General features: G+C 53.2%; 1 protein-coding gene across 1 annotated transcript; it reads right to left on the minus strand.

Annotated features, from left to right (window-relative positions):
- Positions 1-2889: 2889 nt before the first annotated feature.
- Positions 2890-11484, minus strand: Dll1 (delta like canonical Notch ligand 1). The gene is made up of 11 exons (XM_055616116.1): positions 10546-11484; positions 10018-10311; positions 9280-9340; positions 8808-9065; positions 6955-7015; positions 6240-6370; positions 5947-6116; positions 5616-5832; positions 3775-4573; positions 3542-3659; positions 2890-3443 (listed from the first exon to the last, which is right to left on the minus strand). Exons 1-11 carry the CDS (start codon positions 10597-10599, stop codon positions 3438-3440), a joined length of 2169 nt encoding a protein of 722 aa, XP_055472091.1. The 5' UTR covers positions 10600-11484; the 3' UTR covers positions 2890-3437.
- Between the last annotated feature and the right edge of the window lie 1794 nt (positions 11485-13278).

The following is a 13278-nucleotide window of genomic DNA, read 5'->3' on the forward strand; positions in this document are numbered from 1 at the left end:
CTGTACTCCCACTTGGCAGAACATGCCATCTGGGGGATTGAAGCAAATTGCCTAACTCTTATTATTTTCCCTCAGAAATGCTTCCGAGTTTTTCTTTAAATTATAAGGAGTCTTTTCTTTATTTAATTCAACAGTAAGAACATACCACACCTAAATACTGAGCAGATACACTTTTTCAGTCATGGAGGTAGCTGGCCAGCTATGCTTCTCCAGTTTGTTCATACATTTTTAAACTGTTTGAAACAGGAACCAGATCTTGACATTGCAGTCAGCTGATACACATCAGTCTCTTTCAATTTGTCAGTAATTTCTTGGTTGTCCCAGCAGCTTATCTGACCTACATAGTTCCCGGCATGCTGAATATAGACCCTGGTGTCCTTGAGGGCGTTCTTAGTCACCTCTGCATGATCATGAGATTAGAGTTGTTATCAAATGCAGGTTCAATTTGAAGAAAAAAATACTTTGTCCCTGGCACCGTTGACCAGTGTTGAATGTTTACTCATCGGTTCACAGCAGGAAGTATACCTGTGGAGCCCTGCCCATCGGATGAGTAAGCTTGAGCACGGAGGGAGCCCTTGAAGAAGCATTTGCAATGCCAGCACACTTATATTTTGGTGGTCGCCATTACTTTGAACTTATAAACACACAAACTTAACAAAGTAAATACTGCTCTTTCTCCACCAACAGGAACCAGGGACACTGAGGAAAGGTAAACTGCAGGAAGCATACGATGAATCTGCAAAGACGTAAGTTCTCAGAACACAAGGTCTTGTGAAACAGCCCTGGCCAAGAGGCCAGGCCCACTCAGCACCATTGCCTCCTTTGCAGTATCAAGATGGATGGCCACAACAGTCTCCATCGAGTGACAGCTATCTAGGAGTTGATGCAGCTGTGAATGAGTGAAGACGCAAGCGCTCACTCACCTTCACTGTAAAGTACCTGATCCACGGGGAGAATGATGAGACAGAAAGCCCTCAAAGACCATGATGTTAGTAGCATTTTCCCAGTATTCACACATTTCTGGAAGCACAACGTTAACTCCAAACAAAAGAAAGAAAGAAAAATCTGTAAACAAGACTGTCTCTTCTCTCCCTCCCGACCTGTGGTCTTACTGAAATCCAAAGATACTGGCTATGGGATTTGACTGAAGGAAGTGGGGGTTGGGGGCTGGATCCTCCTGTTCTGACCACTAGCTCTGTGTTGGCACATGTCTTTCCTACTATACTGGCAGCCAGCCATACTCCAGCACTCCTCAGAACTTGAAAAATACTGAGATCCAACTCAAGTATTATTCCCATTAAAAAGGATCTTCTATTTTTACACCATCATTTTAAGTGCATTCATTGTTCCTTCCTTCCTCGTTCCTTATGGCATACTTGGAGAGGAACACAGTGCAGGCCTTGGCAGGCATGACCAGAGGCTAAACATGGCTGGGCGCTGTTTGGGGCGGTGAGTCACTGCTGGCCCACTCATGTCTATGCTTTTATATGGCTGTTTTTCACTGATGTACTTGAATTTCCCACTGCAAGTGGCATCAACTCAGACTCTGAGAAAACACCTGAAGACACGTTTTGGCCTCTAAGTAGGGTTCTGGATTCACAGCCAGAAGCTTTAAGTTACCTACTTTCTTCTTTAGCAGGTCACTTGCTTTCCCTAGATGAAAGATGAACTATCCTTTGGTTTTACAAGAAGGTTGGGAAGATGAAAGCAATGTTCTGTTTAAACGCTTTTGTAGCCTGGGCTCCACAGGAATCCTAGCATGTTACATACTCCTGAAACTGGTGTGGTGAACATACCAGCCACCACACATCCCAAGCCACTTATAGAAGGAAAAGAGTTGTCATAAGTCCCAAAAGAGTTGTCCCCAGGTCCCTAGACACAAAGAGCCTCTCAGTAAGGAAGAGAGAGGCTGAGGACGGGTAACTGGGTACTACCTCACTAGAGACCTTCCCATTATTCTAAACTAACAGCCAAGATGGTCTTCAGTGAGGACAGTGCCTGGTCATGCTCTGTCCAATCCCTCCAGGTAGCCATAGGATGCTCTCTCCCATCACCTGCCGATAAAGCCCCTTTTCCCAGTGTGGACTTACCATCTGAGAACCGAGTCTACTGATTCCTTGGAAGCAGCAGTTCACTCTAAGGTAGATCTTAAATTCCCAGATCATGTTTGCCTGGATCTTAATGTTGATACAGCTACTTAGGAATCCACAGCCAGTAGCTTCACCCACGAGATCCATTTTCCTCACCTGTAAGGAAGGAATAACAGTACCAACCTCGTAGGTGGAACATGAGGGCCCGGCATGCAACAGGTGCTCAACAAAGAGTATGCCCACTGCTGTTCTCTTTCCCACCACGACTGTGCTTGAATTAACCAGCAACGAGCTTTTGGAATTAGCTAGAAGTAAATTCACTAAAAGGTGAGTGAGTGAGCATTGTTCTACCACAGAACACCTTTGCCATGGTAACATAAAGGTGACTGACATTTGACCCTAGTGGAGCTTTGTTCCAAGTCTTTAAAAATATAAAGTTTGGAAGAAGTCACAAGCTCTCCAGAATATCTCTCTACCATTCAAATCTGGCGTTGAGGGTGCAAGTACCATGCTGAGGGAGACAACTTGTGGTGGCCAATCAGCAACTCCAGAGAAAGCAGAAGAAATGCTTCCCACGCTCCACTGAACCCAGGCAAGGCCTTCATAAAGGCACTAGCCCTGCCCCTCTTCTCATAGTCTTGTGAAATGGATGCTTGAGAAGGCAAAATCTACACCTGAAGTTGTAGTTCATTATATTTATTTTGGAAAAATATTTTTAAAATGAATTTCTTCATTAACAAAACAGTAAAAAACTCAAATAACATTTGCACAATATTTCATAAATACATTTATATACAAAAAATATAGTCACATAGACCTGAAGTGCCTTTGTACATATTTACCAAAATTTAAATTATAAAAAAATGAACGTCACAAAATACTCAAGCTTTACAGATATCATGAAAAATATTTTTACAAATCCAAAAAAATAACACACGTTTTTTTCCATCTAGAAAAAAACACATTTCAGTATCAAAAAGGACAATAAAGGCAGTTGTGTTTCTAGTTCAAGGAAAGACTGGCTCATAGTAATCCAAGATAGACATGTCGGCAGGGCTCCCTAAATGTATCAAGTCACTCGTCCACTTAAATATATACTCTCAAAGCAACTGTCCATAGTGCAATGGGAACATCCAGCAGGCAGTGCAGCGGCCGCCGAAGCCCGGGCTGGCAGTGTCCGGCGCCTCTGCTAACTCCGAGAGAACCAGCTCCGCCTGAACCTGTCTCTCAGCAGCAGTCCCTGGGGTCTCCTGGGGTCTCCCTTTCCTCTCTCAGCAGCATTCGTTGGGGCTATATCCTTGGAATTTTATTTAAGAGAAATGGGAATTTTGCCACATCACTTCCGTCTTACACCTAGAAGGGCCCAGGAGACAGGAGAGGAGGTTAACTTCAGACAGAAACGGACCCTCTCCACGTTACCCGTGTCTGTGCCGAGGATGCTGCACACTGACCTCAGTTGCTATGACACACTCATCCTTCTCTGTAGACAGAACATACACCGACTGGTACTTGGTGTCCTTTGAAGTAGAGTAGACAGACTCTGGCCTTTTTCTGTCGGGGACCTCCCCACTGAAAGGAAAATTAGAGAGAACCACAATGAATGCACAGGAAGGTGGTTGAACAAGGACATATCCAGAACACGGAACGGCCTTCCTGCCCTCCTTGCCCAGCTCACAGCACACACCCCCTGAGTGTCGAGGTGCCCTTCTCCTCTCCTGCAGAACCCGGTGACTGGCACTTGGTGTCACGTTTGCTGTGTGCATCCCTGATGGTGGCTTCATCTCCCTTGAGGTCTCGAACGAGGTTATAGTCCACAGCCGGGTATCGGGCCTTAAAGCTGCCCTTGTCAGCACCATGGTCCCCATGAAAGTCTGCCTTCTTGTTGGTGTTTTTAATCTGTGTAGCCCCAATGATGCTAACAGAAACATCCTTCTCCCGCTGGCAATTGGCTAGGTTGTTCATGGTCTCTGTCTCTCCCCCGCAAGGATCAGGTGGGGGCTGGTGTTTCTGTAGCTTCAGCCGGACGCAGACCACCACAGCAGCACAGCCCAGCAGCAGCATGAGGACAAGCACTACCCCGGCACACACGGCCACCCAGGGGAAGGGCCCGCCCTGGCTCTCCATGTGCCTCTCGCTGAGGTCCACCATCATGGGGCCCTGCGGTGGCTCAGGGAGCAGGAACTGGCAGTTGGGGCCGCCGTAGCCCTGGGCGCACTCACACATGTACCGTTGTCCCCTCTGGTGGCAGGTGGCCCCATTGTGGCAGGGGGCGTGCTCACACCTGCTGACAGGGGCACTGCAGTTCTTGCCTGTGTAACCAGGCGGGCAGGTACAGGAGAAGTCGTTCACACTATCTCGGCAGGTGCCCCCATTTGCACACGGGGAGGAGGCGCAGTCATCCACGTTATCTTCGCAGTATCTCCCAGAGAAGCCAGCCTGGCATCGGCACAGGTAGGAGTTGCCGAGGTCCACACACTTGGCACCTGCAAGACAGGGCAGGCGCAATCATACATGGGCACATGGCGGTTTGTTCACCAAACACACGTGCTGACGCAGCAACTCTATGACCATAATTCACACACACCACAGGTACAGGGAGAGTTTAGTTTCGCACTGCGTAGCCTAGGACCTCAAATACAAGGCTGTGGGGTTTACCACAGCTGGAGACTTAAGGCAACAGAAATAAAACGAGCCTTTTCTTTATCGCACGTATCAGGCAGACTCTCTACATCACCCATACCTCCGGTCCCCACATTTCTGCCTCAACCAGGGCCTTGCTAGATTGGCCAGGATGGCCTTGGGCATGATCTTCCTGTCCCTGCCTCTGGAGAAACTGGGTTTGCAGGCCTGAGGCACCATATCCAGGCTCTAGATCAGTGTTTTGACAGCACCAGTGTAAAGCATTTTGCCTAATCACTGCATTTGACTCACAACCACCAGACAAGGGACAACACAGTCGTAGATCCAGGTTACAGGTAGAGAAACCAAGGATTAAAGAGAATGTCCTGCTCACTGACAGCATACTGATAGTGAGAAGGGCAGGACTGAAAACAATCAGAAAGGAGGGAAGACAGGAAAGAATGAAGGAAGTAGAAAGGGAGGGGGAGAAGGAGGGAAAGGTGACTATTGGGCCTAGCTTCCCTCCTAACTCTATTTTGGGTACCCTGACCTCTCTCTCTCACCAGGAAGAGGCTCATGGTACACAAAGCATGCCTCCTCATACTTGGTACCCAAACTGCTCTATGGAGCTACACTTCTTTCCAAAAGCACAGTGACTGGGCTTCCTCTGTCAGAACAGAGCCTGCAGGGCCACGGACCCTGAGCAAGTTGTGGCCTGCTGACCAGGGCATTCCTTGCGTTATGAAGGTGAGACTAACCCTCCTGATGTCTTCCTTCCTCCTGAATCCTCAAAGAACTGACTCGGGGAGTCCACAAACCCAAGATGACTCACAGAGCAATGTGTTCCTCTAATAAGAATGCACACGCTTCTAGAGCCAGTCCCCAGACCTCCCCCCTGCCCCTCACCATTAGAACAGGGGGAAGAGCTGCAGAGATCCATCTTCTTCTCACAGTTGAAGCCAGAGAAGCCCACGGGGCAGTGGCAGGTGTAGCCTCCGTCAGCGTTGTCCGAACACCGTCCCCCATTGAAGCAAGGACCATCTGCACAAGTCATGGCACTCAGCTCACAGATCTTGCCGTAGAAGCCAGGCGGACAGGTGCAAGAGTAGCTGTCCTCAAGGTCCTGGAAGAGGACACCACACAAGGCTTCCTTAAGATGTTCTGAAAACCACCACACACTTTATTTAAAGCCAAGGATCCCATCTTCAGAGAGAACAGCACAGGGCCCCCGACTCACCGTGCAGCTCCCTCCGTTCCTGCAGGGGCTGGGAGCACACTCATCCACCTCCAGCTCACAGTTGGCACCTGTGTACCCAGGTCTACAGGAGCATGTGTAGCTCCCCTGGCCTGTGTTGGTACAGGTGGCTCCATTCCTGCATGGCTTATGGTGAGTGCAGTAGTTCAGGTCTGCCGGGATGGAGACAGGAATGGGGGCAGGAAGCCCAAGGTCAAATACAGGAAGAATCTATTCTTCCAGCAGGCATTGGGCTGCTTTGAGGGGACTTGGCCATCATAGAGGGAGGAGCTTACCCTGGTTGCAGAAAAGGCCTCCCCAGCCTTCCTGGCAGTTACACTGCCAGGGCTGCTGACAGGTGCCATGGAGACAGCCTGGGTATCGGATGCACTCATCGCAGTAGCGGCCCTGCCAGCCAACTCTGCACCTTGGAAAAAGCAAAACAAAATCACACCACCTTCTAGATTCCTAATAGTATTCCCACGCACCAAAAAATATCCAGCAGCACCAGAAACCTACCTGCCCTCAAACCAGGCAGGACATTAGGCCACTTGAAACCCCTGAGCCATCTCAGAGTCTCTGAAGAAGGGCACAGGGGCTACCCTGATTGCTTCTAACATGCACAAGGGCTATGGATGTGAAATGTCATTTTCCATACAAACTTTTAAACTGAGGCCTGTATATTTTCATTAAGTATGAGCTTAAGTTAATGGAAATCTATACTAATACATTTTTCAGGCCTTTATTAGAGTAACAGCTCCCACTCACCTGATACCTGGAGTGTTTTACATAATATTTATTTATTTATGTATTTATTTATTTAAAAAAATGAAAAGCAAGAAGAAAAGGTGAACCAGGCATGGTGGCTTTGGTGAGCCTGAGGAGAAGGCTTGAGTTCAAGCCTATCCCAGGTTACATAGAAAAACCTCTGGGCTACATAGACAGTCTGAGAGAGAGAGAGAGAGAGAGAGAGAGAGAGAGAGAGAGAGGAAAGCAACTTTGCAAACTTACTTGCATTCCCCTGGCTTGTCACAATATCCGTGCTGCTCGTCACACCCTGGCAGACAGATTGCTGTAAGCAAATAAAAACATAGGTTGGAGCCCCACCCCAGGGATTCCCCAGTATCACCAGGTGGTGGGACTGAGGCAAAATTAGCAGTACCCACTCTGTAGGTCCAAGCTGAGTGAGTCCCAGGGTGCAGAGCCTGGCCCACCCTGGCTGGTGGCTTTGGACTTCATTCAGGCCTGGGATGAGCATTCTTACCATAGTGCTTCCAGGACAAAAGGGCTCTCAGAAGGCCCCACTCCTACCCCTGTCCCTTTTTCTTCTAAAAGAGGGTCAGAAGTCTTCTCCCTCCTCCTCCCCCACCTCCCAATTCTATGCACAAAGCCCCACCTCTTAATATCCCAGAAAGTGTGTGTGCAGATAAGAGTGGACAGCTGGTGTGCAGCTCGCAGGGCAGGACAGCTGCTCCATTGTCTCGTCCCTCCCGCAGCTGCCCCAGCACAACAATGCTGCCCCCGCCCCACCCCCAGCCCTAGCATGTGTGTATGCGCTCACAAGCGCGTGTGTGCACATACCTTCTACCAATGGGAGCAGGCAGTGTCCCCACCGCCTATCCTCAGAGAGATCTAATCTACGGCACGTGTAAGCAGGGGCGGGAGAGACCCCAGTGTTTGAATAAGAAGAAAACTTCAGATTTCTGGCTACCCTAGAACTACTGGCCCTGAGAGAAGAAAGCTACGGTGGGAGGCCAGAGATGCCTGAAGGGATTGGGGGGTGGGGGAGAGGTGGCCACAGGCTCAGGCTTTGAGCTGGCTCACTTCCCCAGTTATGAAACTCATTAATGATCAGCAACTCCGGTTCTTAAAAAAAAAAAACAACCAGCTCTTGGCCAAGGCAGGGCATCAAAGGCACTCCAGAGCCCTTAAGGATATGGGAAACTAGGCAACAATGACATTCAGGTTCTCACTGAAGTAGGGTCCCCTTCATCCTTGGGCAAAAACTAAAGCAAGAAGCTGCTCCATATCATCCTCCAGGGAAGTGAGATTCTGGGCTTCACAGAGTCCAATGTTCAACTGTTCCAGGGCAGGGGAACAAAAGTTCACCGAGCCCAGACTTTGGAATGAAATGCCATTCCTACAGGTTGGGCAGATAAGGCTCAGAGAGCTGGAGAGAGGTCCCCCCGGAGGGGCATATGAGCCAGAACCAGAGCAGGAGTCCTCCCTGTGGCCCTGGCCCCCTCCCTGCTCTGCGGGAGGATTGCAGGACATCATTTGCTGCATTTCTTCACAGACAGTGTACTATAAGCATTTAGACAAGACAAGGCACAGATCAGGTGCCCTTCAGTCATGCACTCCAGTACACCTGCTGGCTTTCCACAGCCCCAAGGATTGAAGGCTACAGGACAGGCCACACAGACTTCAGCACAAGGAATCTTTGGAAAGGGACTACTCTGCAGGCAGGTCAAGCACACTAACTCTGGAGGAAAGGGAGGGCTTCCCAATGAGATATTGTTGCAGCAAGAACTGTTGGAAAATGAGCCCTCCACATCCCCTTTCTGTCCCTCCCTTCCTTCCTCCCTTCCCTTTCTAATACAAAGGCCTTAGGGAGAGTACAGCCTTACTTCCTGACCCCTGGCCTTGTCTCTGAACTCCTCCCTGTGAAGAAAAGCAGCTTCCTACAGTGGATACAAGGTCTTCCTTGTTAAAAATGCCTGAACTGAGCTTAACTCTGCCACTACTGTAAGACCTTAGCAAGACACTACTCTTTAGGCCTCAGTTTCCCCACTGGGCCATCTCTGCCATGCCCTGTGTCTTTCCCACATGATGGACCCTTAGGAGTCATCCTCCCGTGGACTCACGTTCAGTGCAGTACTGGCCTTTCCAGCCAGGGTCACACAGCTTCTCCCCTCTCTCTCCACAGGTGAAGTGGCCAAAGGCATCATCCCGGGGTCGGCAGAACACAGAGCAACCTTCTCCGTAGTAGTGTTCATCACACACAAAACGATAAGAGTACCGGAGGTCTGTGCGGCCGCTACTGTGAAGGTCCTGAGACCACTCTTCCCCCACAGTCAGGTGCCTCTGCGTGGTCAGGCGGCTGATGAGCCTTTCTGGGTTTTCTGAGAGAGAAGATGCTCAGGTTGGTTTTGATAATGCCCAGAAGCTAGGAACCAAAGGAGTGGCATGGATGTTCTCAACACGGATTGGAAGCCAAGAACCCTTCTTCTCTGAGCTCCAGGTGCAGAAGGAAGATATCAGAGGGCTGGGGTGAGGGAGTAAGATGAAATGTGTATCAACATGGAGTATATATAGTTTGGGGCTTCGGAGTCTTACCTGTTGCAAGGTCATCGGGAGAATCTGTGTGGAGGGCTTCAATGATCAGAGAGAAGGTTCCCTAGGAAAAAAGGAGGGGGGCTTAATAAGCCAGAAATATGGAGGAGGAAGAAGAGGGGAAGGGGAGGAGGGGGGAGGACGGGGGGGGAGGGGGGAGGAGGAAGGGCATTAAAGGCGAACGCGTACTAGAGGCCCACTCTGTGTTGTGTCAATGAAGAGCAACTCCTATCACTTTCCTTAAGAAAACAGAAGCATTCTAAAGAGTGTTCCCCCCCCCCCCCGTGTGGTTTTAAAAAAATGTTAACACAGGAAATTGTGTTTTCTAAACAGGAGAGAGTGCTGGAGCCAGCAGAGGTGGGGTGATGGAAGAGAGGACAGCTGTCATTAGTTTTATGGGCATGGGACCTCTAGGGTGGAGAGCAGTCGCTGCTCTGGTAGTGACACAATCAGAGGCCTAGGAGCTAGGGAACAAGACAAGACCTCTCCTAACTCTGGGGGTAGGGAAAAGTACTCCCTCGAGATGAGTGCGAGGTGTGTAAGCCTCTGGTGTTCCACATCCCCTCCTCAACCTCCAGAGACTGACTGTCGATTCCCGGTAAGAAGGCAAGCCCACAGGCGTGTCTTTGTGGGATTCCCTAATTTTTATCAGCGGCCCGTGCCTTCCTCCCACTGCCCAGCCACCCGCCTGCCACCCCTAGCCCTCCAGGCCAAGGCGAGTGCGCGCAGGTGCCCACTCACTGGCCAGGTGAAGCCGAAGGGGAATCGGATGGGGTTGCTAAAGGCGGGGTCGATGCCTGCGCCGTCGGGCAGGCTGAAGGAGTCGACCCCCAGCACCGGCGTGACCGCGCTGCCGTAGGTGCAGGGTGGCTCTGGGGACACGCTGGTCTGGTAGTGCTTGAGGCATACGCGGAAGAAGGTCCTGCAGGAGCACGGCGGGCCCGAGCCCCCGCGACAGCAGTTGCGGTTCCCCAGCAGCCCCTTCTTGTTGACGAACTCCTGCAGCTTCAGCTCAAAGACGCCGGAACTCCAGACCTGCGCAGGGAAGGGGCGTGAGGACGCACCGGCGGCAGAGGGGCCCGGGGCGCGCGGGCCCTCGCTTAGGGCGCACAGGCCGAGCGCACCGCAGAGCGCCCGCCCGTCCGGGAGCCTCCCGCGGCCGGGCAGCCCGCGGGGCCGGAGCTGCCGGAGGCACTCGGGGATGGACAGCCGAGCGGCCCGTCCGACTCCTCTCCCTCCACCGCGCAGCAGCCCCGCCCGGCCCCCTACCTGGCACAGCAAGGCCGAGACCACGGCGAGGGCCAGCGCGCTCCGACGGCCCATGGTACCGCTGGCAGCCCTGGCTCTCCTAAGGTATCCTCTTTCCCCTCTTCCTTAAAGACCCAGGAGTGCCGGGCAAGTCTGCGAGAGCCGGGCAGCGCCGGCGGAAAGGCGTCTCTCCAGGTGTGACGGTCAGGGCCGGGGGCTTTCGGAGGGTCTGGTGCAGCGGGTAGGTCCCTGGCGGAGCCCTGCGAGGCACTGAGAAAGGGCAACTTTCGGTTTCCTCTTCTGCCGTTCGGTCCGCGGGTAGGTGAGGGTCGCCTGCCCTTCTGGTTTTTTTGTTCGAAGCTTCTTCTCGGAGGGAGAAGAGGAGAAAGGAGGGAAGACACAGAGGGGAGAGAGTCCAGATGTTCGGCTTAATTCCCAAGAGAGCTTTGCAGCGGCTTCCTTCGGAGGCCTGTTAGAGAGCGGCGCTCTGGAAATCCCACCGGCGAGGCGATAATCCGGGGCCCCGAGGGGCGCGGTGGGAACGGACGGCGGCGGCGGCAGGGACGGCGGCGCACGCCCTGGTCGTCCCCGGCCGGGACGTCACTCGGCGGCTGCTGCCGCTTCCAGGGTCCCCCAGATCAGACCGGTGTCTCCGGCGCTACCGCAAAGCCCCGCGTCTTCCTCGGGGATTCGGCCAATGCCATGCGACAACACGCAGCCGGGACCCGGGGCCGAAGCGTGGGAGGCTCCGCGCCGCACCGGTGCTCTCCCGTGACCCGCCTCGGTCGGACAGGGCCACCGCGGGGGCGCGCCGGAGGATCTGGCCGAGGCCGGCGCCTGCCACCCTTAAATCCCGCCGGCCGCTCGCATAGCTAATGAGATGCAAATGAGCAGCCCCCCAATCTGGCGAGAGCTGTCACAAAGGAGCCACTTTTCCAAACCCTCCTCTCAATGGATCGCCAAATGGTCAGTGAGCTGTAAAATGTGCAACCCTCCTCCCCGCCCCCACCTCCCCGCCCCCTCGTCCCCTCTTGCCTCCGCCCTCCTCGCCCCTCCGCCGCCCTCCCCCGGCGCAGGAACCGCTCATTTACATCCCCGCCGAAGGTTCGCCGGCACGAAGCGCTCCGCTCCCGGAGCCGGGGCCGAGGCCGCGGCGCCCACCGCCCCGCCGCAGGCCCGGAGCCCCTGGGCACGCCGGGCGGCCTGCGCCTCCTCCCGCGCGCGCTCACGGCCGGCCTCGCGCCCGGGACGCGGCCCCGGGACCCCGGCGTCTCCAGCGCCGGCCGCCTAGGCTCTCCTCGTTGGTTCGGTCCTGGGGACTGAGGAAGCGAGGAGAGGTTAGAGGCCCGAGTCCCCGCCGCTGCCCCTCCTCCCTGGCAGGCTCTTTCAAAGGAGGAGTCTCCCGGAGGGGGGCGGGGACCGGGGAGGAAAGGGACCCTTGAAGGGGTGGGCAAAGGGTGGCGAGGGCATCGCGGCAGTTTGGGGAAGTTTGGGGAGGTTGGGCACCCTTCTACCTCTGCTGGAGGGTGGCGACTGAGCCCTGGGGAGCGCCGATGGGCTTGCGGTCCCGCCCGGGCGCCCCCAGAGACCGTAGCGTCCGGGAGCCCTGGTGTCCCCGTGTTGTCCACGATCACTTGAAAATGGGGGGGATCGGGTCCGCGCAGTGTGCTCCCTAAGCCGGGAGGGCCAAAGCTGAAGCTTAACCCCTCCCCAGCGTACACACCCTCTCCCCCGGAAGACCCCCCCCCCCCCCCGCGACCACCACCACCTTCCCTGGTGTCCGGTCCCACTCTCCTGGGTATTCCCCTCAGGCCTCCCTCTGCTTGGTAAAAAGTGAGTTTGGTGTGTGTCGTTCGCGTGGCTGTCATTAAGGCAGTCTGTTATTGTGCGAGGCTGAATCAGTGGCTCTTTGTGCGCTCAGCTGTATGGTAATGCAGACAGCACCTGCTCTCCGCACAGGGCGGAGAGAAAGCTCCCCTCCGCGCACGCCGCGGCCTCTGCGACAATGTCCGGCACATGTTCGAAAGACCCCCCCACCCCGCCCCCCAACACACAACCTTTACACAACCGTCACCTTATTAGGTTTTTACACATCCATCAGACACTGGAACTTTTGTTTTTATTTTTTTTTTTAAAGGGAAATGAGTTTATTGGGAGGGCCCGGGGACCCAAGTATCACAATGAATTATCTAAACTGGCCCCCTCCCCACTGCTTAAAAGCTCCAGAGAAAAGTAAATGGAGGTATAGACTCTGACTTAGCACCTAGCTTTGTGTTGAGCATGCAATGAGCTGTGTTTCCATTTCTGGAGGGCCCTCCTTATCCCACCCCCACACCTACACAGCCTCAGCAGAATCCCAAGGTGTGATTACTGGACCTGATGTTGCTTTGACTATAGCACAGCCCCTAAGGTGTGCCCGACAGGTACACTGTAGGTTTTGCTGTCCTGTTGGTGAGAATGAGCCCTGTCCTGACAGAGAGTATCTTGATCATTTAGGCCAGTATCTGGGTCAAGATGTATATAATCCACAGAAAGGGAGAGAAATCTTCCCATGCCCAGGAAAACACGGGTAACAAGAATCTAAGCAGTTTCGGGCCATCTGGCAACTGGAATTACAGCTCCTTTTCTGATGACCCAGCCTGTCTCCTGCTATCCTGTCCCCCAAACACTTTCCAAGTTTCAGAATCAACAGGAATCTGTACTTCAAGCTGTCATTGCCAACTCACAGACAATCAAAGAGTTAACCAAAAACCA

The sequence above is a fragment of the Psammomys obesus genome, unplaced genomic scaffold (genome assembly GCF_907164565.1).
Source record: "Psammomys obesus unplaced genomic scaffold, mPsaObe1.curated_primary_1811, whole genome shotgun sequence".
Lineage (NCBI taxonomy): Eukaryota > Metazoa > Chordata > Mammalia > Rodentia > Muridae > Psammomys > Psammomys obesus.

Excerpts from the sequence above, each read along its gene's own strand:
- Dll1 (XM_055616116.1), bottom strand. The coding sequence starts at position 10,599 with ATGGGCCGTCGGAGCGCGCTGGCCCTCGCCGTGGTCTCGGCCTTGCTG. Across the intron at positions 9,341-10,017 it reads CCTTCGGCTTCACCTGGCCA|GGAACCTTCTCTCTGATCAT; the intron begins GTGAGTGGGCAC and ends CTTTTTTCCTAG. Across the intron at positions 7,016-8,807 it reads AGGCCAGTACTGCACTGAAC|CAATCTGTCTGCCAGGGTGT; the intron begins GTGAGTCCACGG and ends ATTTGCTTACAG.